Source organism: Scyliorhinus torazame, chromosome 6 (assembly GCF_047496885.1).
Source record: "Scyliorhinus torazame isolate Kashiwa2021f chromosome 6, sScyTor2.1, whole genome shotgun sequence".
In the NCBI taxonomy this organism is placed as follows: Eukaryota; Metazoa; Chordata; class Chondrichthyes; order Carcharhiniformes; family Scyliorhinidae; genus Scyliorhinus; species Scyliorhinus torazame.
In genome coordinates, this window is record NC_092712.1 from 223,209,677 (window position 1) to 223,232,565 (window position 22,889).

At 45.6% G+C, this 22,889-nt stretch overlaps 1 protein-coding gene and 1 long non-coding RNA gene across 4 annotated transcripts in view; one reads left to right on the top strand and one right to left on the bottom strand.

The window, feature by feature from the left end:
* LOC140425312 (uncharacterized) overlaps positions 1–15,249 on the bottom strand; it is a 34,523-nt gene extending 19,274 nt beyond the window's left edge. Inside the window, exons 1-2 of the long non-coding RNA XR_011947831.1 lie at positions 14,986–15,249; positions 9,078–9,273 (exon numbers count right to left, since the gene is read on the bottom strand). This is a non-coding gene — a long non-coding RNA (uncharacterized lncRNA). The remainder of the gene's footprint in view (positions 1–9,077; positions 9,274–14,985) is intronic.
* The window catches only part of gsdmeb (gasdermin Eb), an 88,242-nt gene that overhangs the window by 24,852 nt on the left and 40,501 nt on the right, over positions 1–22,889 (top strand). For all 3 annotated transcript variants that reach the window (XM_072509465.1, XM_072509466.1, XM_072509464.1), the window contains 2 exons: positions 5,383–5,503; positions 6,993–7,175. In XM_072509465.1, the coding sequence (XP_072365566.1) occupies positions 5,383–5,503; positions 6,993–7,175 (304 nt within the window). The remainder of the gene's footprint in view (positions 1–5,382; positions 5,504–6,992; positions 7,176–22,889) is intronic.

Consider the following 22,889-nt stretch of genomic DNA (forward strand, 5'->3'; position numbering starts at 1 on the left):
CAGCTCCAGAGCCGTCATGCGGTCTAACAGGAGCTGCAGCTGGACACACTTCCCGCACATGAAGGAATCAGGAGCATCGGCCGAGTCCCTGAACTCCCACATTGAGCACGAGGAGCATAACACGGGTCTGGGATCTCCTGCCATTTTTACACTTTAACTGATTACAAATATAATATCAAATAATGAATAAGTGAAAGGAATAAAGATTTTACTTACCAATCACAATACTTACCAACACACGAAGAGTTAAATTTCTCCCAGCTACTGCTAATTGGAGCAGTTTCCTTACCAGCCAATCAGGTCACTGCTTTGCTGTGATGTCACTCTTCAAGGTAAGTTTTTAAAGAGGAAAATGTACCTTCCAGACAGACCCCTGGCCACTGCTCCCGCCAAAAATCTGAAGGCCGCTTCTCCGGCAGCTGTGTCCCCGCCGCTCTCCTCGCGCTCTTTTATCCTGTGTCCCCACCGCTCTCCTCACGCTCTTTTATTCTGTGTCCCCGCCGCTCTCCTCGGGCTCTTTCACTGAGTCTCCGCCACTCCCCTCGTGCTCTTTCACCGAGTCCCCACCACTCTCTCCGCGCTCTTTCACCAGCAGTCGCTCTGTCCTCACTCCGACCGGATTCAGCTGGAAACTCCCAACAGTAAGTTTTAAAAAGAATTTACTCCCCTTCTCAGCAAGCATTCACTCAGCAACCACTGCGCCCCGCGCGATAACACCTCAGGGAAAAGAAAAACTACTTACCAGTCACCAGCCAATCACTTACCTGCAGGCTGTGACGTCACTGTTCAACTTCTTTCTACTTCTACCTGCCCTCGAGTCTCCCTCTTGATCTTTACTCGGCTGGGATCCTTACAGTGATTGTCTCTTTTTTTTTTGGTTAGAGGAGAAGTTAGGGAGGGAAACACTGAAGAATGTGTTTCGGGTTTAACTGTCACTTGACAACAGCTCCTCCACAAACCACCTTCAAGATACGGTGACCGCAATGCATTGATGCAAATTTTCCCCGCAACAGCCAATCAGCATCTCCGCTCTACTACCCTCTGCTGGATGCTTGCCTTGACTTGAACACCTAGGGTGTCTTGCTCAGGTACACTTTCTGGATGCAGTGACTGCAATGCACTGATGCAAACTTTCCCCGCAACAGCCAATCAGCATCTCCGCTCTACTGCTCTCTGCTGGATGCTTGCCTTAACTTGACTTGAACACCTACGGTGTCTTGGTCAGGTACACCTTCTGGATGCAGTGACCGCAATGCACATATGCAAATCTTCCCTGCAACAGCCAATCTGCAGCTCTGCTCTACTGCCCTCTGCTGGGTGCTTCCAGAATTAATGACTGTTAGACCCAGAAAACGTCTGACACGAGGTGGCTACACTTCAGGCACTGGAGAAACCTGTGTTGAATGGGGGTGTTGCAACTTTAGGATGTTTGGAGGAGATTTGAAAGGACAACCTTGCTAGAAGTAAACGGAAGGCCCAAGGTATTTCAGCCTGCTTAAGAGTTATTGAAACCGTACTCAGACCAAGTGATTAATCTTCAAATCTTTGATAAGCATCTGACATGAGTTTTTGGTGTGTAAATAAAATGAATGTAGAAGGAAATTGGAATGAAGACATTTGATTTAGATTATAAGTAATTGCGTTCATTCTACTTTCAATACCTTTAATGTAACTGTCTATTTTAAGATATAAAGTTATTAGGTTCTGGTGCGGTAAAGCTCTTTTATTTTAAGCCTGTGTACCTTGTGGCTTAATTCTTTTAGTAAATTACCTAAGTTTTCAGATTATTTACAAAAAAACATTACTGGGCGCTATCGAGATCTTAACAATCTGCACTTTATAATTTTTCCCATATTCCTGTAAATAGACGAATCAGCGAAAGACACACAGCAGCAGAGAGAAATGTTTGTGCGTATCTCGCTCATTGGGAGTGTACGACTTCCAACACATCCCTCGTCCCCGGCATCACCTCTTACTCCTGAAAGTTGTCATACTTTTTTTTAAAAATGTATTTTATTCCAAAGTTATTCAAACAGTTACAAAAAGTAAATAATCCGGGGATCATGCTCCCCAACTCATAGTTTTATAGTCTATACAAAAGTTTTTTTCCCCGTTTTCACCCCACGCCCCCCCCCATCCCCCGTGATGAACAGCTTCTCAAACATGGCCACGAACAGTCCCCACCGTGTCTCAAAGCCCTCTGCTGAACCCCTCCGTTCATATTTGACTTTCTCCAAACGGAGAAAATCATACAGATCTCCGAGCCAGGTTGTCACCCCCGGCGGTGTTGCCGACCCCTATTCCAATAAAATTCTCCGTCGGGAGCTTTACCCTCTCCCTCTGCTCTATGCTAGTGAGCCTCTCTTCCAGATAGAAACCTCTTGCCCTCACCAGCCCCACCTTTGTCCACTTCCTGTACGTACCACGCATCTCCCCCGGCTTAAACCTGTGGTTCTCGCACAGCGGTGTTAACACCAACATCCCTTCTGTCCTAAAATGTCTCCTCAGCTGGTTCCACAGCTTAATCGTAGACTGTACAACTGGGCTCTCTGTATATCTCCTCGGTGCCAGCGGTAGCTCCTTCATCACCATGGCCCTCAGGCTGGACCCCTTGCAAGACTCTTCCTCCATCCTAACCCATTCTAACCCCTCTCCTTCCCACCTTTGCCTCACCTTCTCCACATTTGCCAGCGAATAGTAATGCAGCAAGTTCGGTAGCGCCAGCCCCCCCTTCTGCCTCTGCACCCTTGGTACCTTGCCCACCCATACAAACTCTAAAATAACTATATCCAGCTTCTGAAAAAAGGCCTTTGGAATAAAAATCGTGAGCATCTGGAATATAAATAGGAACCTTGGCAGGACATTCATTTTCACCACTGGGGCCCTCCCTGCCAGCATCAGATGCAGTGTATCCCACCTCAAATCCTCCCTTATCTTCTCCAACTATGTTACGTTCCACTTATATAGCGTCGACAAACTTTCCCATCACCTGGATCCCCAAATACCGAAACCTATCCCTGCATCCCCTGTAGCCCCCTAAACTGGCTCTCCGATCCAACACGTTCACCAGGAACACCTCACTTTTCCCCACGTTCAACTTTTAGCCTTCGAAGACCCCAGACCTCTCCAATAGGCCCATAATCCTCCTCGTGCTCTCCAGCAGGTCTGACACATATAGTAGCAGGTTGTCTGCGTATAGTGACACAGGTGCTCCCTGCTCGCCCTCCCAATCCCCTGCCACTCCACTGACTCCCCAAGGGCCATCACCAAGGGCTCTATCAGTAGCGGTACCAGCGGGCACCCTGCCCCGTTCCCCTGTGCAACCCGAAACTCCATGAATTTGTATCATTGGTCCATACGCTCGCCATTGGGGCCGTGTACAACAGACGTATCCATGCCACAAACTTAGGCCCAAACCCGAACCTACCCAGGACCTTGAGCAGGTACCACCACTCCACCCGACTGAATGCCTTCTCCACTTCCACAGACGCTGCCACCTCCGGTACCCGTCATCTCGACGGGTCATAATCACATTCAATAATCACCCTACATTACTCAACAGTTGCCTGCCTGAAGGCTCCTCCTGATAATCCCCCCCCCCCCCCTCCTCTTTGGTCTGCGTAAAACCTTGTGAACCTCGCCCTCCCCCACCCAAACAAAGACCATTCCAAAACCACAGGTCACCTCTAACAAAAAATAAACGCCGCCACAGGTGGCAGGAGGGGAAGTGGGGGGAGGAGGCGGGGAACAGCTGTCCCCTTACAAAATTATTACCCTTGCAACAAATGGTTGACCCAACACACCCTCCAAACCCCACATTACCCGTATCCAACAAACTCCATTGTGCCGGCTCATCCGTCTCACATTAAAGTTCAGTTCTCCCCCAGTTTGGGCTCTTTAAAGAAGTCATTGGCCGCCTCTGGGGTTTCAAAGTAATATTCCCAGCGTTCATAAGTCATCCACAGTTTTGCCGGGTAGAACACACCGAACATGATCCCGTGCTGATGAAGCACCGCCTTGGCTCTGTTAAATCCAGCACGCCATTTTACCAGTTCAGCTCCAATGTCATGATATATTTGGACCTTGTACCCCTCCCATTCACAGTTCCATTTCTCTCTCGCCCACTGCAGGATCTTTTCCTTCTTCACAAACTTGTGGAGCCTCACGATCACCGCCTGCGAAGGCTTCCTTGCTCTTGGCTTCTGCCTCAGAGACCTGTGTGCTCTGTCCACGTCTGGGGCCTTGTCCAGCACCCCCTACGCCACCAGCCCTGCCAGCATCCTTGAGACATTTCTCGTGGCACTCGTGCCTTCCACACCTTCAGGCAGGCCGACGATACGCAGGTTCTGCCTTCTAGACCTGTTCTCCTGCTCCTCTACCTTTGCTCTTAACATCTTGCAAAGGACTCCCAGGAGCCCCACCTCCGGCTCCAATGCCACCACCCGATCACTGTGGTCCGACATCAACCCTCCATCTCCCGGATCTGCGACCCCTGTGCCTCCAAACACTTCTCGACCCTTTCCATCGAGCCATTCAGGTGTCTTCCCCCCCCCCCCCCCCCCCCTTCAATCAGTCCTTCTGCATCTCCTTTCTTGGTTGACAGAACTCTTCCCTAATAAAAGCTATCAACTGCTTGCTCTGGGGCTTTTCACCGGCCCTTCCCCCTCCGCCACCTTTCCAATAACTGCTGCGTCACAGATCTATCCCAGCTCCTTGGCCGGGTCTTTCACCTTCTGCCGGGTTTGGTTACCAGCAGACATACCACTCCCGGGGGGAACTTCTCCCCCAACCTTCAACTGCACTTTCCCGTCGAAATTTCTCCTGTATTCGGGCGGAAAGAGCTCGGTTCTACACCTTCGAGCAGGAACCACCCTGTGTGCGACCACTTACGACTGCCAATGAAAGTCCTAAAGGTTGTCATACTTTGATCTACCATGCATTCATCCATCATATATCAAACAATGCATATGATTAAAATGCCAGTATATACGGCTGAAGTGTTAGCCCCTTTTCATCAAGATTCACGAGATAGTAATCAGGCACCAGGAGATTTTATTTTGTCCTCTTCTTCAGCTCGTTTCCTGAGGCCTACAGGCCAGTGAGAGAAATTGTTGTGCCATATTGCTGCCCCAGCCAAAATGGTCTAATAGAGTACACACCAAGGACCAAGATCTTGGGGAAACATCAGTTTGTTGATTGAGGAAATGGGGTTGCAGCAGAAGATGCAATACGACACTTGCACTCCAAAAATGGGTCTGAAGGAAGCTCGGTGCAGAGAAATACAGTAGATTTGAAATTATTGTTGTGCACGGCAATCTAGTTTGAAACCATATTCTGTTGCACAACTTCGGAGCAAATTTCTAAGCTGGTTTTGTTTTGTAGGTTGCAGCTAACGATGATGGTACTGTCACCAAAGATATTAACGTTGTGTTGGAAATCCCACCTTGCACTGTTATTGCATACAGTGTCACAGAGCTTTTTATAAAACAGAATGGGCAGTTTGGTATGCATTGATTTTAACATTTAAGTCAAATCGTATATTAATATCCCTTGTGTATAAACTGTCAGTTTAAAATTCAAACAAAATGTCATGTATTGCCGGGGGTTGGGGGGGAGGGGGGTGGTCAGTGGCCTGACAATTACCCCTGGCACAGGTTGGCACAGTGCCAGCCTGGCAGTGCCAACCTGTGCCAGGGGCACTTTTAGGGGTGGCCTTAATGGGAGCCCTATAGTGGGGGTTATTCTATGTGTGGTGCAGGAAGGTGGGGCAGGGTGGGTGACTGCCATTGATGATTGTCAGCAGTGGTAGGAATGGGAATACCGCCGATGATTGTCAGCGGTGGGTGAGGGGAAAGGAGAGCCCCCAATGCTTCCGTGGTGGGTGCTAGGGGCTTTTGGGTTTCAGTGTTGATTGGGGCGCCATTTAAAAATGGCATCCAATCTCTGTGAAGCCGGTTGCTGGCTCTAATGAAGCCCTGCCCCACCAGACTGATGGTGTAAACTACGCCCACTCCTTTTTTTTTTTCTCTCCAAGAGGCTCAATATTTGGTGAGCAAACTGGTCTGTGCAACTGGAGAGTTGCAGGTGAGTTTTTGATCTGAGCCTGACACTTTGCAAAATTCTGGTAGGGTCTGCCCAACATGGCTGAGTATGAGCTTGTATCCATGGTAATAAAATTCTACAATTTTGAACTCATGACTGGTTTGTGGAGATTTTTAAAAATCCACTTGTACATTTAAGAGTGCTTTAAAGAAATACCTTTGATGGAATAGAGCATAGAACATACGGTGCAGAAGGAGGCCATTCGTCCCATCGAGTCTGCACCGACCCAATTAAGCCCTCACTTCCACCCTATCCCCCTAACCCAATAAGCCCTCCTAACCTTTTTGGACACTAAGAGCAATTTGGCATGGCCAATCCACCTAACCCGCAAGTCTTTGGACTGTGGGAGGAAACCGGAGCACCCGGAGGAAACCCACGCAGACACGGGGAGAACGTGCAGACTCCGCACAGACAGTGACACAGTGGGGAATCGAACCTGGGACCCTGGTGCTGTGAAGCCACAGTGCTAATCACTTGTGCTACCGTGCTGCGTTAAAATGTATTTTAACAAGTTAGTTGGAACATAATGGTTGGGAGCTATACAGCTTCCTTCAAAATATATGTTTTACAAGGACATTAGTGAGGATGCTATCGTATCTAAATCAACAAGTTAAAGGAGAAGTAGAGGTGTAAATCATAGACTTCAGGAAGAATTTAAACCTAGTTGGCTTCAATTGAGTTGGAAGATGTAGTTAATCTGTAGTATGAGAACGTAGCTGATAAATAATATTCAGTCCCTCAGTTGTTGACTTCAGTCTGACTTCAATAATTTACAGTGCTGTTAAAGGGCAATTTCAATTTTATATAATTTATCGTACTGTTGTAGCTGACTCAGTTCTGATGCTCACCTAACTGCTATTAATTTTTTAAAATCTTTTTTTTTATGCCAGAGATATGTCTGCTTTCAGACAAATGTGGAGGCTTTGATAAAATCCTGCTAGGCAAAAATAAAAAGGAGTTTTCCAGCACCATAAGCTCCTCTTTGACCTGTGTTGATGGAGCAAGTAAAGGCCAGGAGCATGTGGTCATGATGGATGTTCCTAGTGAAGCTTCACTAAGTGCTTTAAAACCAGGTAAACAAATATCACCATCACATTGTTTGACAGCAGTTTGATATATTTGTCCAATCGGGTGTTGACTTCAGTGCTTTGTGCCAGTGACGACACTTGTCAAATTCTCTTGCTGTTTTAGTACTTTTTGGGATACTATGATTCTTTTGCTGTGTTCAGATTTTAATTTAGCACCATTTGTTGTTGTTGAATATGGTTGGTGTAGGGGCAGCACAGTGGCGCAGTGGATAGCACTGCGGCCTCATGGCGCCGAGGTCCCAGGTTCGATCCGGGCTCTGGGTCACTGTCCGTGTGGAGTTTGCACATTCTCCCCGTGTCTGCGTGGGTCTCGCCCCCACAACCCAAAGATATGCAGGCTAGGCAGATTGGCCATGCTAAATTGCCTCTTAATTGGAAAAAACGAATTGGGTACTCTAAATTTATTTTAAAAACGAATATGGTTGGTATGTTGAGAGAGTGCAACATGGTTAACACAGTAGTTATACAGCAAAAAAAAAATGATTGACAAGTAGAGAGGACTATTTCAGACTGGGCAGAATGGCTGACATGTGTGAACAGTTCTCTTTTTCCCTTTGTCTTGTTGCTATCTTTTTCTAAAAAAATTCAGCATGAAACTGCTCCAGCATCCATTCCACCATCTCCTGCATTGAAGCTCTTCCAAATCTTATCCACTTTTCAGGGGTGGGTCTGGAGTTCATTAATTGAAGAGATTTCATCATCTTATTAAGGTTCTGTTATGTTTTTGCATTAATTCTTATTAACTTTTGGAAGTTCTGTTATATTAATGTATTCGCTGCAAATGACTTCATTAGCACACTGGGCTAAATCGCTGGCTTTTAAAGCAGACCAAGGCAGGCCAGCAGCACGGTTCAATTCCCGTACCAGCCTCCCCGAACAGGTGCCGGAATGTGGCGACTAGGGGCTTTTCACAGTAACTTCATTGAAGCCTACTCGTGACAATAAGCGATTTTAATTTTTCATTTCAAGTTAGGGCGTCATGGTGGAACAGTGGTTAGCACTGCTGCATCACAAAGCCAGGGGACTGCCCACAATGGTTATTCGTACATGTTGCCAATGTGCAAAGTTAGGGAGTTCTGCTGCTGAATGTTGGTGTAAAGACATGGGGCTGGTTTCTCTGCTGTCGGGATTCTCCATTACGTTGGCAGCCTGAGGTTTTCCCGACGGCGCGGGGCTGCCCACAATGGCGGGGGGGGGGGGGGGGCACCATGGGATGGTCCTTTAGTTGTTGGACGTGATGTACATAAGGGACTACGTATCCCAAATAGCAGGAGCCCTCCCAATTTTCTGGTAACCATGGGTACGCCTTGCGTCCACAGATAAAGTATGTGCCGTTATATGCGGTCAGGTTTCCTTTACTATCAGTCATCATTAGTCTAATCGGATCCCCTCCCCAGGGGCCTCCATTAGTACGGTTTTCAACCGCTGACCAGTCAAAGATGAATAGCCCTTTAACTGTAAGACGGGCCATAGGGGGTTGCCAATTCAAGGTCTGGTCGCACTGACTTGTGCCGACTGGGTAGGTCCCATATGTTTTATGTTTCCTAAAGCATGTGCTACCTTTTGGGACTCCAGTATAATTGGGAAGGATCAAACAGGGCGGCTGGCGTGTCACATTAAATCTAGGCCACCACCACCCTTTAAACCTATTCCGATCGTATCCAGCTGATCTCCAATCGAACATATTCTGTGTATCTTCCCCACGTCCTGTACTATTTTGTCTTAGAGCTCATTGTGCTATCTCTTTACTGCCGAATGGGATAGGTCGCACAGGGAAGCCCTCCACCAAGCATCTGGGAATTTGTGTATAAACCCAACAACTGAATTTATTTACCCTCTCTGCGTATGAGTGAGACATGTATATCAAGGTGTTAGTGTTCAGTTTACCCTCTACATGATGTTGGATTAGTATGAAAATATATAAAAACATCAACGGTGTTATTCTCTTCAGGTTAGCGTCTCACTAGTACTCTCAAAGTCCCGTATGATGTAGTTTACACGAGTTGCGTGGATCCAATCTGGCTTTTCTTTTACTTTAACGGCTGTTCGGGTTGTTAGCAGCACTTGGTAGGGTCCTTTCCACCTAGGAGAAAAAGAATCTTTGTTTAGTGCTTTCACATATACTTGAGCTCCAGGTTTAAAGGGTGTGTATTTCCCTCTTTTGGATGCATCTGAGCCTTTTGCACCTTTTCATGTTTTTGTTTTTTTCATTTTTTTTTTCCAGCGGTTTCACACATGGCCTGGGCATACTTTAGTGATGCCTCATCTGCCCATATTATGGCTACTGCCGCTGGAGTCATTGGGGGTTTAGTTCCAGTTGTCATGGGACATTCCAATTATTTTCTCATACAGGGTTAAACCCGTATTACGATTTCTCTGATTTCTCAGGACATACATTACTATGGGTATGGCATCTGGCCATAGCAGCCCATTTTGTTGACACACTTTTGTAACTGCAGTTTTAATTATTCCATTCGCCCGTTCCACCATTCCTGAGGATTGTGACTGATATGGGATTTGCAACTTCCAATCAAATCCCATGGCTTCTGTTCGGGCTTTGCTAGTGAAATGAGTTCCCAAGACCAATGTGATACCCATTGGTATCACAATCCCAGGATATTCGTCCTTCAACACTTCAGTTGTCTGCTTTTCCACTGGCTTATCAACCACAGTAGGCATCACTCCCACCTGCCGATCCAGCTATATCATTACACAAGATAAACTGTATTCCTGGACAAGATAGTTTCTTTATTACTCCTACTACCACTTCACCACTTTTCACTGGACTTTCCAACCTTACCATTTATAACGGAACACTACTTCTCTCACCCTGAATTCCACATATTACCACCTTTTCTGGCAACATTCTTCCCAGAGTATATAACTCCTCATCTCCAACCATCAAGGATTGACTAGCTCCCGTATCTCTTAAAATTGTGACTTCATTACCTGCTCCTCCTGATACACATGAGTAAACTTTATCCACACAAGTAAATTATTTCAAAAGATCTGGCACCTTCTTATCAATCAACTCTTGATCAGGCTGTACAATCTTTTGCACCTCCTTCGCTTCACCTGGGTTTTCCTTTCCCACTTTAACAAACCCCACAGTCTTATCCTGTTTTACCACATCAGCCTTCCCAGTGCTTTTCTTCAACCACCAACACTGTGACTTTACATGGCCTAGTTTATTACAGTGAAAACATTTGAAACTTTTGACACTGTCCTTATTATCTCCCATCAGATCACCTTTACCTTTGTCACTTGAGTATTTCTCATGTCCCCAGTTTCTATCCCTCACAAGCTGAAACTGATGTCGGAAACAAAGCTTTGATTTATGAACTAATTCATAATCATCTGCCATTTCTGCTGCTAATCTCGCAGTTTTAACCCTCTGTTCCCATATGAGTTCTCAGTACATCAGAGAGCTTCATACGTTTGGTCTATTTTCAAAGCCCTTATCCACCTATCAAAATTGCCTTGATAACAACCTGCTTTTAGCCAAGAGCCATGCTCTTGTAGAGAGGCTTGCTCCTGTGCCTGTTTTAACTTTGGTTCTGTTATGGTGGACGGAAGTTCAACTGCAGCCGCTTGCAGTTGTGGCTGCTGTTTGAGAGCCCCTTCCTTTGCTATTTTATCAGCAAATCTTTTGTCGCATGAGACTTCATCGTCTGCGGTAGTATGCGCTTCTCACTTTAAAACGGCTATCTTGCTGGGCTGAACAGCATCTAGTAAATTTAAAACCAATTTAGCATGTTTAATAGGTTGGCCTGAGGAAGTTATGAATTCCCTGTTTTTCCATAATTGGCCAAAATCGTGTACTACCCCAAAAGCGTATCGAGAATCCGTGTAAATGTTGACTGTCTTACTCTTTGCTAGAATACATGCCCGAGTAAGCGCGAATAATTCAGCCGCTTGGGCAGACGTTCCCGAAGGCAGAGCAAAAGTTTCCACTATCTCGAATGGAGTTACTATTGCATAGCCGGCCAGGAGGGTTGTATCATTTGGTCGGTTCGCGGACCCATCAGTAAGAAAAATGATGTCTGGATTTTCAAGTGGGTGACTCAATAAATCAGGGCGAGGGGTTGTGGTGGCTTCAACCAATTGTACACTGTCATGATGAAACAAATGTTCTTCATCCGAGGGCGCGGGTAAGAGTGTAGCAGGGTTGACAGCTGGTGCTCGCTTGTAGACAAAGTTAGTCTTAGAGAGAAGGATTACCTCGTACCCAGTGCGTCGAGACGCAGAAAAATGCTGCGTTGCGGATGAATTAAGCAGGAGCAAAACAGAATGAGGAACCAATACTGTACACGGTGGTCGAGTACAAGGGGCACTGATTTTTCTACTATGATGGCCATGGCTGCTACTGCTCTTAAGCAACTTGGTATACCGTTTACCACTGCACATAGGGCGACCGAGTAATAGGCAAGGGGTCTTTTCCCTCCTCAATGCTCTTGCACCAGGACCCCTGTTGCAAATCCCCCTGCTTCATTCACATAAAGAGTAAAGGGCTTGGCGTAATTAGGAAGTCCCAAGGCAGGGGCGCTAATCATGGCTTGTTTCAAATTCCGAAATGCTTGCTCCCTCTCTGGGGTCCAGGTAACAACTGAAGGGGCATCCTGTAGGGTAGCCGTGCGCAGTACCGCGTTCATCTCCCTAAAGTCCGGTATCCACTGCCTGCAATAGCCCACCATGCCGAGGAAGGTGAGGGTCTCCTTTTTTGTACGCGGAGTTGGAACCCTTGCTATAGTCTGTATTCTTTCAGACCCAAGCCTCCGCTGTCCTTGCTGAAGCTGAAATCCCAAATATTGAACTGTCTCCTGACAGAATTGCAGCTTGTCCATTGAGACCCTATGCCCTCTTTCTGCCAGATGTGATAATAACAAAAGGGTATCCTGTTGACAAACTAGCCCTCCCTCTGAGGCTATCAATAAATTGTCATCATATTGAGGGAATGTTGAGCCTGCAGACAACTGGAACTCGTCCAAGTCTCTTTTAATACTGTTAATTCCGAAATGTAAAGCAAATAGATGTTGACTTTCCGGGTGCAATGGTATGGAGAAAAAGGCTGAGAAAATACCCGTTGTTGGTGGTATAGAAGACAAAATGACATTTGTGTCCGGCACCAATAGAGCAATAGTGATAACAGTTTTATTGATGGCGCTAAGATCTTGCACAAACCACCACTCGTTGGGTCTTCCTACTTTTGGAATGGGGAGTATAGGGGTGTTACAGGGGCTTTGTGTCCTCTTCAGCACCCCTTGCTGTAATAGTGCACTGATCACTCCCTCTATTCCTTTCTCTGCGTCTGACGCCAATCGGTATTGTTTCAAGCATGGCAGGACAACGTTCTTCTGTAACTGTACCCTGTGCGCTGGGGCAGAATGTACCTTTCCAACATGATTTTTATGCTGCGCCCATAGATCTGCCGGTACCTGAGCCAGGATTGAAGGGAGTAAATGATGGCTCTCTCGGGGAGGTTGTTGTATTTCAAATGTAGCGGGCCATTGCTCCTCTTTCCAGACCACTTTGCCCTCCTGTTTGCCATAAAATTCTATCAGGCAATTTCGTCCATCCATTTCAGTATACATCCCATGTATTACTTTTTTCCTTTGGCCTCTTTGATCACTTCTCCTATTTGCTTTGCCTTAGCGGGATGTCTTACGGCTAATGTTAAATGGGGTTCTGAAGTTTCACCCATCCAAAAGAGGTCCCTCTGACTATCCGTCAACTGTACTAACATTCCTAATCCCACAACTGTGAAAAATAAAAATGGGGTGACATGCAATGTTGTCTGCTCCCCTAGGTGACATTGCGCTTGTAAATTGTATGACTGCTCGTCGTCACGAGCATACCAAGCTGTGCAGTGGGTCACTGTGCTCTCTCAGCTGATCTCTATCAGGTGTTTTAATAACTGCGCCGAAGTGTCAGTAATATTTTGCAATGCTTCCTGCAGTTGTTTAAGAATTGTGCTGTAAGGGTTAAAGTCGAGCTGCCAGCAATATAACACAGACACAGAGCGATCTGGCTCTTGGTCAAAAGCTATTAAATTCAACAACTGATGAGCACGTATCTGAGGCAGTTCCATAAACATGCCCTTATTAGTGCAATGAATTATTGCCCCTAATTTGCAGAGGGTCTGCCTGCCAAGAAGAGGGAGGGGCGTAGTTTTTGAAATAATCATAGTATCGACCAAGGGGATATCGTCAATTTCCAGGTTAGTCGGGCGTGATAATGGCTCAGTCATGGGAATGCCGGCTACTCCCACAGTGACAATAGAGGACTCGCCGGGGGTTAATTCCACGGAGGGGGGCACAGACGACATAGTAGCGCCGGTATCGACCAGAAGGTCCACATAATGATCTCCTATTTTAACCGTTGTCATGGGTTCGTCTCTTACTGAGTTGGACAGTTTGATCATAGCCGCCTGTATCACCTTTTCTCCACGGCACCCCTATTAGTTAGGGTTCGGGTCAGTGTACGTAAATGGAGGCGGGGGAGGGGGCATGTCTCCGAGTGGGGCGCATCCTTCCTGGAGATTAAAGTTACAATCACGAGCCCAATGTTCCTTTGCCCCACATCGCCTACATTGATCCTGGGATCTATCCCTTCCTTGCCACTGGCCTCTGCTTCTACCCCTACCTCTCTGCCCCCTGCTGGCCTGCTGACCACGACCGTGCCCACCCTTTCCTTGGTAGAATTGCCCTGTGATTCTAGGCTTTTGATCTTTGGGGGCTATAAACAGTCCTTCCCGGTCCATGTTCACCAAGGAGGTAACCACTGTCGTCCATGGCTGTGTTTGCCAGGTGAGATTAATCAATTTGTAACTTTGTGCATGCTCTGGTAGCATGCAATTCAATAATGTCTGCACCGCTAAAGGACCATTGTCTTCCAATGCAACACTGGCATTTTCCTCCCAGCAGTTCTTAAATCTGGCCACAAATTCAAGCAGCCTCTCACCCTTTTTCTGCAAACACCGTGTCACCTCACCTATCTCACTATGCTTCTTGGCCCCTTGCATGATAGCCTCTCCCCCTATTTGCTAACCAGTGTTCGAGGGACACGTTTCCTTCATTCAAATGATTATCATTATTGGGAACCCATCCCCCATTTATGCCGGGTGGGACTGCAATTCAAAGCTGACAAAGATGCATCATAAGAGTATTTTGGAAGCAGCAAAACATCTCCTGGGAGGAGGCTATAAATAGCACACATTTAAGTCAATTTTCAATGATTGATTTTATCGGCATTAGCTATTCTTAGAAACGTATATTTTTTCTTTGTCAATTCAGAAAAGATCAACTGTCTGCTGAAATGGTTAATGTTTCCTGCAGAATCTAAGGGGCGGAGAACTTGGCATGATGCCATTTACGTTTTTTCACGTAATCTAAAAACTTATTCATATTCAATTACTTTTATTCGTAAAGGCACTTTCTTTCTTTTAAACTGATCGTAATTTCCAATGTTTCTGTTCATTAGAGACATCTCAACAAAAATTACTTAAGTTATAATCTCTGACTCACAAAGACAGATGATAAAAAATACAATCCACTTCATGCTTTGACTAAAATTAATTGGTTAAACAAAACACACAGATTCTCACAGCTCACAAATATCACAGTTAACCGTTAGCCTTATTTCACGGTTACAGAAAATCTGAATTCCCCTTCTCTCCAGGAACTCATCTGTTACGCTTTTACCTTAATCTTCTATTTACATTTACTCCCCTGTTTTTTTTTCCCGAAAGGGGGTCAGCTTCATTAGATTCCTATGCGGGACATATAGGTTTTCCTACCTCATTCCGTTGCTTTACGGTTGTTTCTTTTCATTTTCTTACTCATTTTGACTCCCTTATCTGTCCTCTTTAAGGAGTTCACCTTCTTTCTCGCTCCGGATATCTTTACTGAGGCTTCGGGGCGACCTGTGAGGGGGCGGCGAGTTTAGTGCTCATCGTTACTTCTGCAAAATACTTTAGAACATACGTATAACAATAACTGCGGAAATCGGAAATCATTTACAAATACTACAGGGAGCGCACACCCGTGTTAGTCCTTTTGCGAATCTCGAAGTCTTTTTTTAAAATTTTAGTCTCTAAGGCACCTTTTTCTTCCCATGCAGCTATCATTAATTTATTAATTAAGATAACTCTCCTAGCATGAGTCACTGGCCAGTAATTAAGGCTGCCGAGCCGCAGACCCCACTTTCAGCTGGGGTCGCGCTATGGCTCTCTCCCTTTCAGCTGAGAGAGTCCTGTTTAGAGATCTGTTTCGGGGTTCGCTTCCCGTTAAATTAGGGAAACTGCACGACTACGCCAATTGTCACAGAGAAAAATAGCCAAAACTTTGAGGTTTCGCAAAGGTCTTTTGTTATAACACGAAGTTCGTGGAGGGAGTTAGAGTGACCACCGTCCTTCTAATTGTCCCCACCTTACAAGAGTATAGCAGTGCTTTATATGGTTTAAGAAGCAATATTATGGAAAAACGAGGCATTCCTTTGATAAGCCCAGACACAGACAAGCGAACAGAGTTAAACAACAGGCCTTGAATTCCCAGCCTAAGGACAATAATAATCGTCTACTCTCAGCAAAACGTGCAGCTGTGCACTTGTTTACATAGTCTGGCCTTCTGCCTATTACATGCAGAACTTCTTGACTGAAATAAAGCTAATATATCCATAATGCTTTGCCAAATGCCTATTGCCATGAAATATAGTCAAGCAGCCAGGTAAGCAGGAATACAGGGTATTAAGGCAACTAATCCGACAACTAAAGTTCCTTCTACATTCAGCAAAGCTGAAAATATACAGTGAATGGTAGAACCCTCAAGAGTATTGAAAGTCAAAGAGATCTAGGAGTACAGGTCCACAGATCACTGAAAGGGGCTACACAGGTGGAGAAGGTAGTCAAGAAGGCATACGGCATGCTTGCCTTCATTGGCCGGGGCATTGAGTATAAGAATTGGCAAGTCATGTTGCAGCTGTATAGAACCTTAGTTAGGCCACACTTGGGGTATAGTGTTCAATTCTGGTCGCCACACTACCAGAAGGATGTGGAGGCTTTAGAGAGGGTGCAGAAGAGATTTACCAGAATGTTGCCTGGTATGGAGGGCATAAGCTATGAGGAGCGATTGAATAAACTCGGTTTGTTCTCACTGGAACGAAGGAGGTTGAGGGGCGACCTGATAGAGGTATACAAAATTATGAGGGGCATAGACAGAGTGGATAGTCAGAGGCTTTTCAAAGAACAAAGAACAAAGAACAAAGAAATGTACAGCACAGGAACAGGCCCTTCGGCCCTCCAAGCCCGTGCCGACCATACTGCCCGACTAAACTACAATCTTCTACACTTCCTGGGTCCGTATCCTTCTATTCCCATCCTATTCATATATTTGTCAAGATGCCCCTTAAATGTCCCTATCGTCCCTGCCTCCACTACCTCCTCCGGTAGTGAGTTCCAGGCACCCACTACCCTCTGCGTAAAAAACTTGCCTCGTACATCTACTCTAAACTTTGCCCCTCTCACCTTAAACCTATGCCCCCTAGTAATTGACCCCTCTACCCTGGGGAAAAGCCTCTGACTATCCACTCTGTCTATGCCCCTCATAATTTTGTATACCTCTATCAGGTCGCCCCTCAACCTCCTTCGTTCCAGTGAGAACAAACCGAGTTTATTCAATCGCTCCTCATAGCTTATGCCCTCCATACCAGGCAACATTCTGGTAAATCTCTTCTGCACCCTCTCTAAAGCCTCCACATCCTTCTGGTAGTGTGGCGACCAGAATTGAACACTATACTCCAAGTGTGGCCTAACTAAGGTTCTATACAGCTGCAACATGACTTGCCAATTCTTATACTCAATGCCCCGGCCAATGAAGGCAAGCATGCCGTATGCCTTCTTGACTACCTTCTCCACCTGTGTAGCCCCTTTCAGTGATCTGTGGACCTGTACTCCTAGATCTCTTTGACTTTCAATACTCTTGAGGGTTCTACCATTCACTGTATATTCCCTACCTGCATTAGCCCTTCCAAAATGCATTACCTCACATTTGTCCAGGTTAAACTCCATCTGCCATCTCTCCGCCCAAGTCTCCAGACAATCTAAATCCTGCTGTATCCTCAGACAGTCCTCATCGCTATCCGCAATTCCACCAACCTTTGTGTCGTCTGCAAACTTACTAATCAGACCAGTTACATTTTCCTCCAAATCATTTATATATACTACAAAGAGCAAAGGTCCCAGCACTGATCCCTGTGGAACACCACTGGTCACAGCCCTCCAATTAGAAAAGCATCCCTCCATTGCTACCCTCTGCCTTCTATGGCCTAGCCAGTTCTGTATCCACCTTGCCAGTTCACCCCTGATCCCGTGTGACTTCACCTTTTGTACTAGTCTACCATGAGGGACCTTGTCAAAGGCCTTACTGAAGTCCATATAGACAACATCTACTGCCCTACCTGCATCAATCATCTTAGTGACCTCCTCGAAAAACTCTATCAAGTTAGTGAGACACGACCTCCCCTTCACAAAACCGTGCTGCCTCTCACTAATACGTCCATTTGCTTCCAAATGGGAGTAGATCCTGTCTCGAAGAATTCTCTCCAGTAATTTCCCTACCACTGAAGTAAGGCTCACCGGCCTGTAGTTCCCGGGATTATCCCTGCCACCCTTCTTAAACAGAGGAACAACATTGGCTATTCTCCAGTCCTCCGGGACATCCCCTGAAGACAGCGAGGATCCAAAGATTTCTGTCAAGGCCTCAGCAATTTCCTCTCCAGCCTCCTTCAGTATTCTGGGGTAGATCCCATCCGGCCCTGGGGACTTATCTACCTTAATATTTTTTAAGACACCCAACACCTCGTCTTTTTGGATCACAATGTGACCCAGGCTATCTACACCCCCTTCTCCAGACTCAACATCTACCAATTCCTTCTCTTTGGTGAATACTGATGCAAAGTATTCATTTAGTACCTCGCCCATTTCCTCTGGCTCCACACATAGATTCCCTTGCCTATCCTTCAGTGGGCCAACCCTTTCCCTGGCTACCCTCTTACTTTTTATGTAAGTGTAAAAAGCCTTGGGATTTTCCTTAACCCTATTTGCCAATGCCTTTTCATGACCCCTTCTAGCCCTCCTGACTCCTTGCTTAAGTTCCTTCCTACTTTCCTTATATGCCACACAGGCTTCGTCTGTTCCCAGCCTTTTAGCCCTGACAAATGCCTCCTTTTTCTTTTTGACGAGGCCTACAATATCACTCGTCATCCAAGGTTCCCGAAAATTGCCGTATTTATCTTTCTTCCTCACAGGAACATGCCTGTCCTGTATTCCTTTCAACTGACACTTGAAAGCCTCCCACATGTCAGATGTTGATTTGCCCTCAAACATCCGCCCCCAATCTATGTTCTTCAGTTCCCGCCTAATATTGTTATAATTAGCCTTCCCCCAATTTAGCACATTCATCCTCGGACCACTCTTATCCTTGTCCACCAGTACTTTAAAACTTACTGAATTGTGGTCACTGTTACCGAAATGCTCCCCTACTGAAACATCTACCACCTGGCCGGGCTCATTCCCCAATACCAGGTCCAGTACCGCCCCTTCCCTAGTTGGACTGTTTACATATTGTTTTAAGAAGCCCTCCTGGATGCTCCTTACAAACTCTGCCCCGTCTAAGCCCCTGGCACTAAGTGAGTCCCAGTCAATATTGGGGAAGTTGAAGTCTCCCATCACCACAACCCTGTTGTTTTTACTCTTTTCCAAAATCTGTCTACCTATCTGCTCCTCTATCTCCCGTTGGCTGTTGGGAGGCCTGTAGTATACCCCCAACATTGTGACTGCACCCTTCTTATTCCTGATCTCTACCCATATAGCCTCACTGCCCTCTGAGGTGTCCTCTCGCTGTATAGCTGTGATACTCTCCTGAACAAGTAGCGCAACTCCGCCTCCCCTTTTACATCCCCCTCTATCCCGCCTGAAACATCTAAATCCTGGAACGTTTAGCTGCCAATCCTGCCCTTCCCTCAACCAGGTCTCTGTAATGGCAACAACATCATAGTTCCAAGTAGTAATCCAAGCTCTAAGTTCATCTGCCTTACCCGTAATGCTCCTTGCATTAAAACATATGCACTTCAGGCCACCAGACCCGCTGTGTTCAGCAACTTCTCCCCGTCTGCGCTGCCTCAGAGCCACACTGTCCCTATTCCCTAGTTCTCCCTCAATGCTCTCACCTTCTGACCTATTGCTCCCGTGCCCACCCCCCTGCCATACTAGTTTAAACCCTCCCGTGTGACACTAGCAAACCTCGCGGCCAGGATAGAGGGGTCAATTACTAGGGGGCATAGGTTTAAGGTGAGAGGGGCAAAGTTTAGAGTAGATGTACGAGGCAAGTTTTTTACGCAGAGTGTAGTGGGTGCCTGGAACTCACTACCGGAGGAGGTAGTGGAAGCAGGGACGATAGGGACATTTAAGGGGCATCTTGACAAATATATGAATAGGATGGGAATAGAAGGATACGGACCCAGGAAGTGTAGAAGATTGTAGTTTAGTCGGGCAGTATGGTCGGCACGGGCTTGGAGGGCCGAAGGGCCTGTTCCTGTGCTGTACATTTCTTTGTTCTTTGTTTTTTGTTCTTATATCTATGCCCATATTGAAAGGGAAGTATCAGGCGTCATTTTTGGAGTAAAGAAATTCCATCAATTCCTTTATGGGAAAAAGTTATCATTGTTGACAGACCATCATGCATTAACTAGCATTTCTGGACCACAGATGGGAGTTCCATCATTTGCCATAAGTAGAATGCAAAGATAGGTATTGCTTTTGTCTGCATAAACTTACAGCATTAAGTACCAACAGTTAAGTCCACATGGTAATGTGGATGGACTTTCAAGAATACCATTGACTGGTAGTTCGTCAGATTGCTCAAATGGGAATATCTTCTACTTTGAACAAGTAAACAACACACCAGTCATCTCTAAACAAGTGATGAAACACTCGGAGTGATCCGATACTCTCAGAAGTGATGGATATGTTATTACAAGGGAATACTTCGGAACTAGCATCTAACCTGAAACCCTATTACTCCAGGAGATTGGAGCTGTCAATGTAGTCAGGATGTCTTCTATGGGGGCTCAGGAGTGATTATTCCTTGACCATTGAGGAAACAGATGTTAGAGAAGCTACATGAAGGCTATTGCAGAGTCATACGCATTTAAAAAATGGCGAGGTTATTTCTGGTGGCCTGAACGATGAGGAAGTGAAGAAACTATGAAACCTACATTCCTAACCAGGGAACAAGTTTGACTGAGCAAACATCTTCACAATTTCCTACTGGTGTATAGAAATACCGCACATTCCATAACCAAAATCTCTCCTGCATTATTAATGATGAAAAGACAACTATGCTCCGTGTTTGATCTGTTGGACCCTGCGAAAACTAAAGAGATCGTACATCAGCAAGTACAAATGGAACAGTGGGAAAGCAAGGCAAAGCATAGAGTTCTCCACGAAGGACGAAGAATTTTGTCTAGGAATTTCTCCTCTGGGTAAATGGGATCCTGTCACAATCCTTGCACAGACTGGACCTGACTCTTTTGTCCAGATCAGAGATGACTTTATCTGGAGGAGACATCCAGACTAGTTGCTGGCTGGAAGAGCAGAACCGGGCTTAAAGAAAATCCAGGTTTAACCCTACATAGTCATGACTTGACCCTTCCTACGGCCCTAACAGACACTGTTGAGGAAAGCAACTCCTCATCTTCTGATCAGACACCGTAACTACCTCACAGCATCAGGGACCCGGGTTTGATTCCAACCTCTGGTGACTGTCTGTGTGGAGTTTGCTCTTTCTCCCCGTGTAAGCGTGGGTTTCCTCCAGGTGCTCCGGTTTCCTCCCACATTCCAAAGATGTGCAGGTTAGGTGGATTGGCCATGCTAAATTAGTCCTAGGTGAGTTTACGGGGATAGCGTAGGGTTTGGGCCTAAGTAGGCCGGAACAGAGGGCTGGTGCAGACTCACTGGGCCGAATGGCCTCCTTCTGCACTGTATGGAGTCTATGAACCTCTAGTTACTACGCCAATACCGGTTAAGCCAAACACCAATGAAAATGCCAGAGGTCACCCCTTAGTGTAGAGAAGAAGGTGTCAGAGGTTCGCTGTCAACTGTTTTTTGAAGAATAAAGGGATTAAGTGTTATGGTGTTCGGGCCGGAAAGTGGAGCTGAGTCCACAAAAGATCAGCCATGATCTCATTGAATGGCAAAGCAGGCTCGCGGGGCCGGATGGCCTATTCCCTGCTCCTAGTTCTTATGTTCTTATGTTTCAAGAGCTACGACCTCCAGACTGTATGACTTATTGACTATTGTTCAGGTTGAACTTGTTTAACTTGTGGGGACATCCAATTTAAGGGGGGAGGAAATGTTATGTATTCTTATTGAGGAAACTATGTTGTATTTATGAAATCACCAGAAGTAATGTCAACAACCTAGTGTGGGAAATCAAAAGAGAAGAAAACCCATGTGAGAGATAACACATTGTGAATAAAGCTCCGTTGTTTTAAACCTCCATGCTCTTTAAACTCATGCTTCCAAAACACAACAGCTTTCCTTTAAAACAAAATATTTTGCAGTATGCCAAGTTCTTTGTCCGAATGTGGGGTAAAAGCCCACCCTTGGGTTACCATCTACCTTCCATCAGCTTCTGTGGGCATTCCTGTCCTTGATCAATAATACCCTGAACATCTTCCCTTATCCCTTCCCCTGCTGTTCCCCATGATCAATTCCTTCAAAACAGCCCACCTCTGTTCTTCAGATCTGCTTTCAATGAGTCTCATTGTTTGTATTTGCCTGTTTATCAGTTATTTATGCTTACAGCTGCTTATAATGTCAGACTAAATGTTCTAGATCTTTATCAGATTATTGAACCTTGGGGTGATGCATTATATTAACTCCTATGATAACCTATTGCAGCTTTGTAGAATGCTCAATTCAGTTGCTCTCCCAGAAGTGGAGAGGCCTCATTTGGCCTCATTATGGTCCTTTCTGACCTGACACGAGCTGTCATTATCTGATCATACCCATCTCCCTTGGTTCTTGGGAAACAAAACTTAAGCAATTCTCAGGAAAATGAAACCCACAGCCTTTAAACTATTTACCAATTCGAGCTGACGGATGAATACATGTTTATTCTAAGCATATTTCTAATTTGTCAGTGGTAAATTTACATATGTCTATGCTTTATTTGTTTGTGTTATCTCCAAGTTATTACGATTTTCTCATTGCTCTTTATGTTTTGCGGTTATCAGATTGATATTTCACTTTTATTGGTGTTTGCGCATTGTGTAGCCGTTATCTATTTCTGTACTTTTGTGGCTTGGGGGAGAATGTGAACCTTGCACTCCTACACGTTATCCAACTGCTGTTTTTCAGTGCTTTAATCTTATCACCACTTTCTGATTTCTGCTTTTAGATCAACTACTTTTTGTACGATACATTTTTCCGTGCATTCCATTTCTTACCATCTTTTCCACAATTGTTTTCAGCTGCATCATCTGCTGATGTGGCTTCATATCACATTTTACGTAGTCTTTGGCTTGAGTGAAATTCTTCCTTCATTGTGTATCACTCCCTTAGCTATGTCACATTGTGCTCATTGTTATCTTGACACCTAATTACTCACATTTGCCACAACATTCCTTATTTGTGTCCACTCG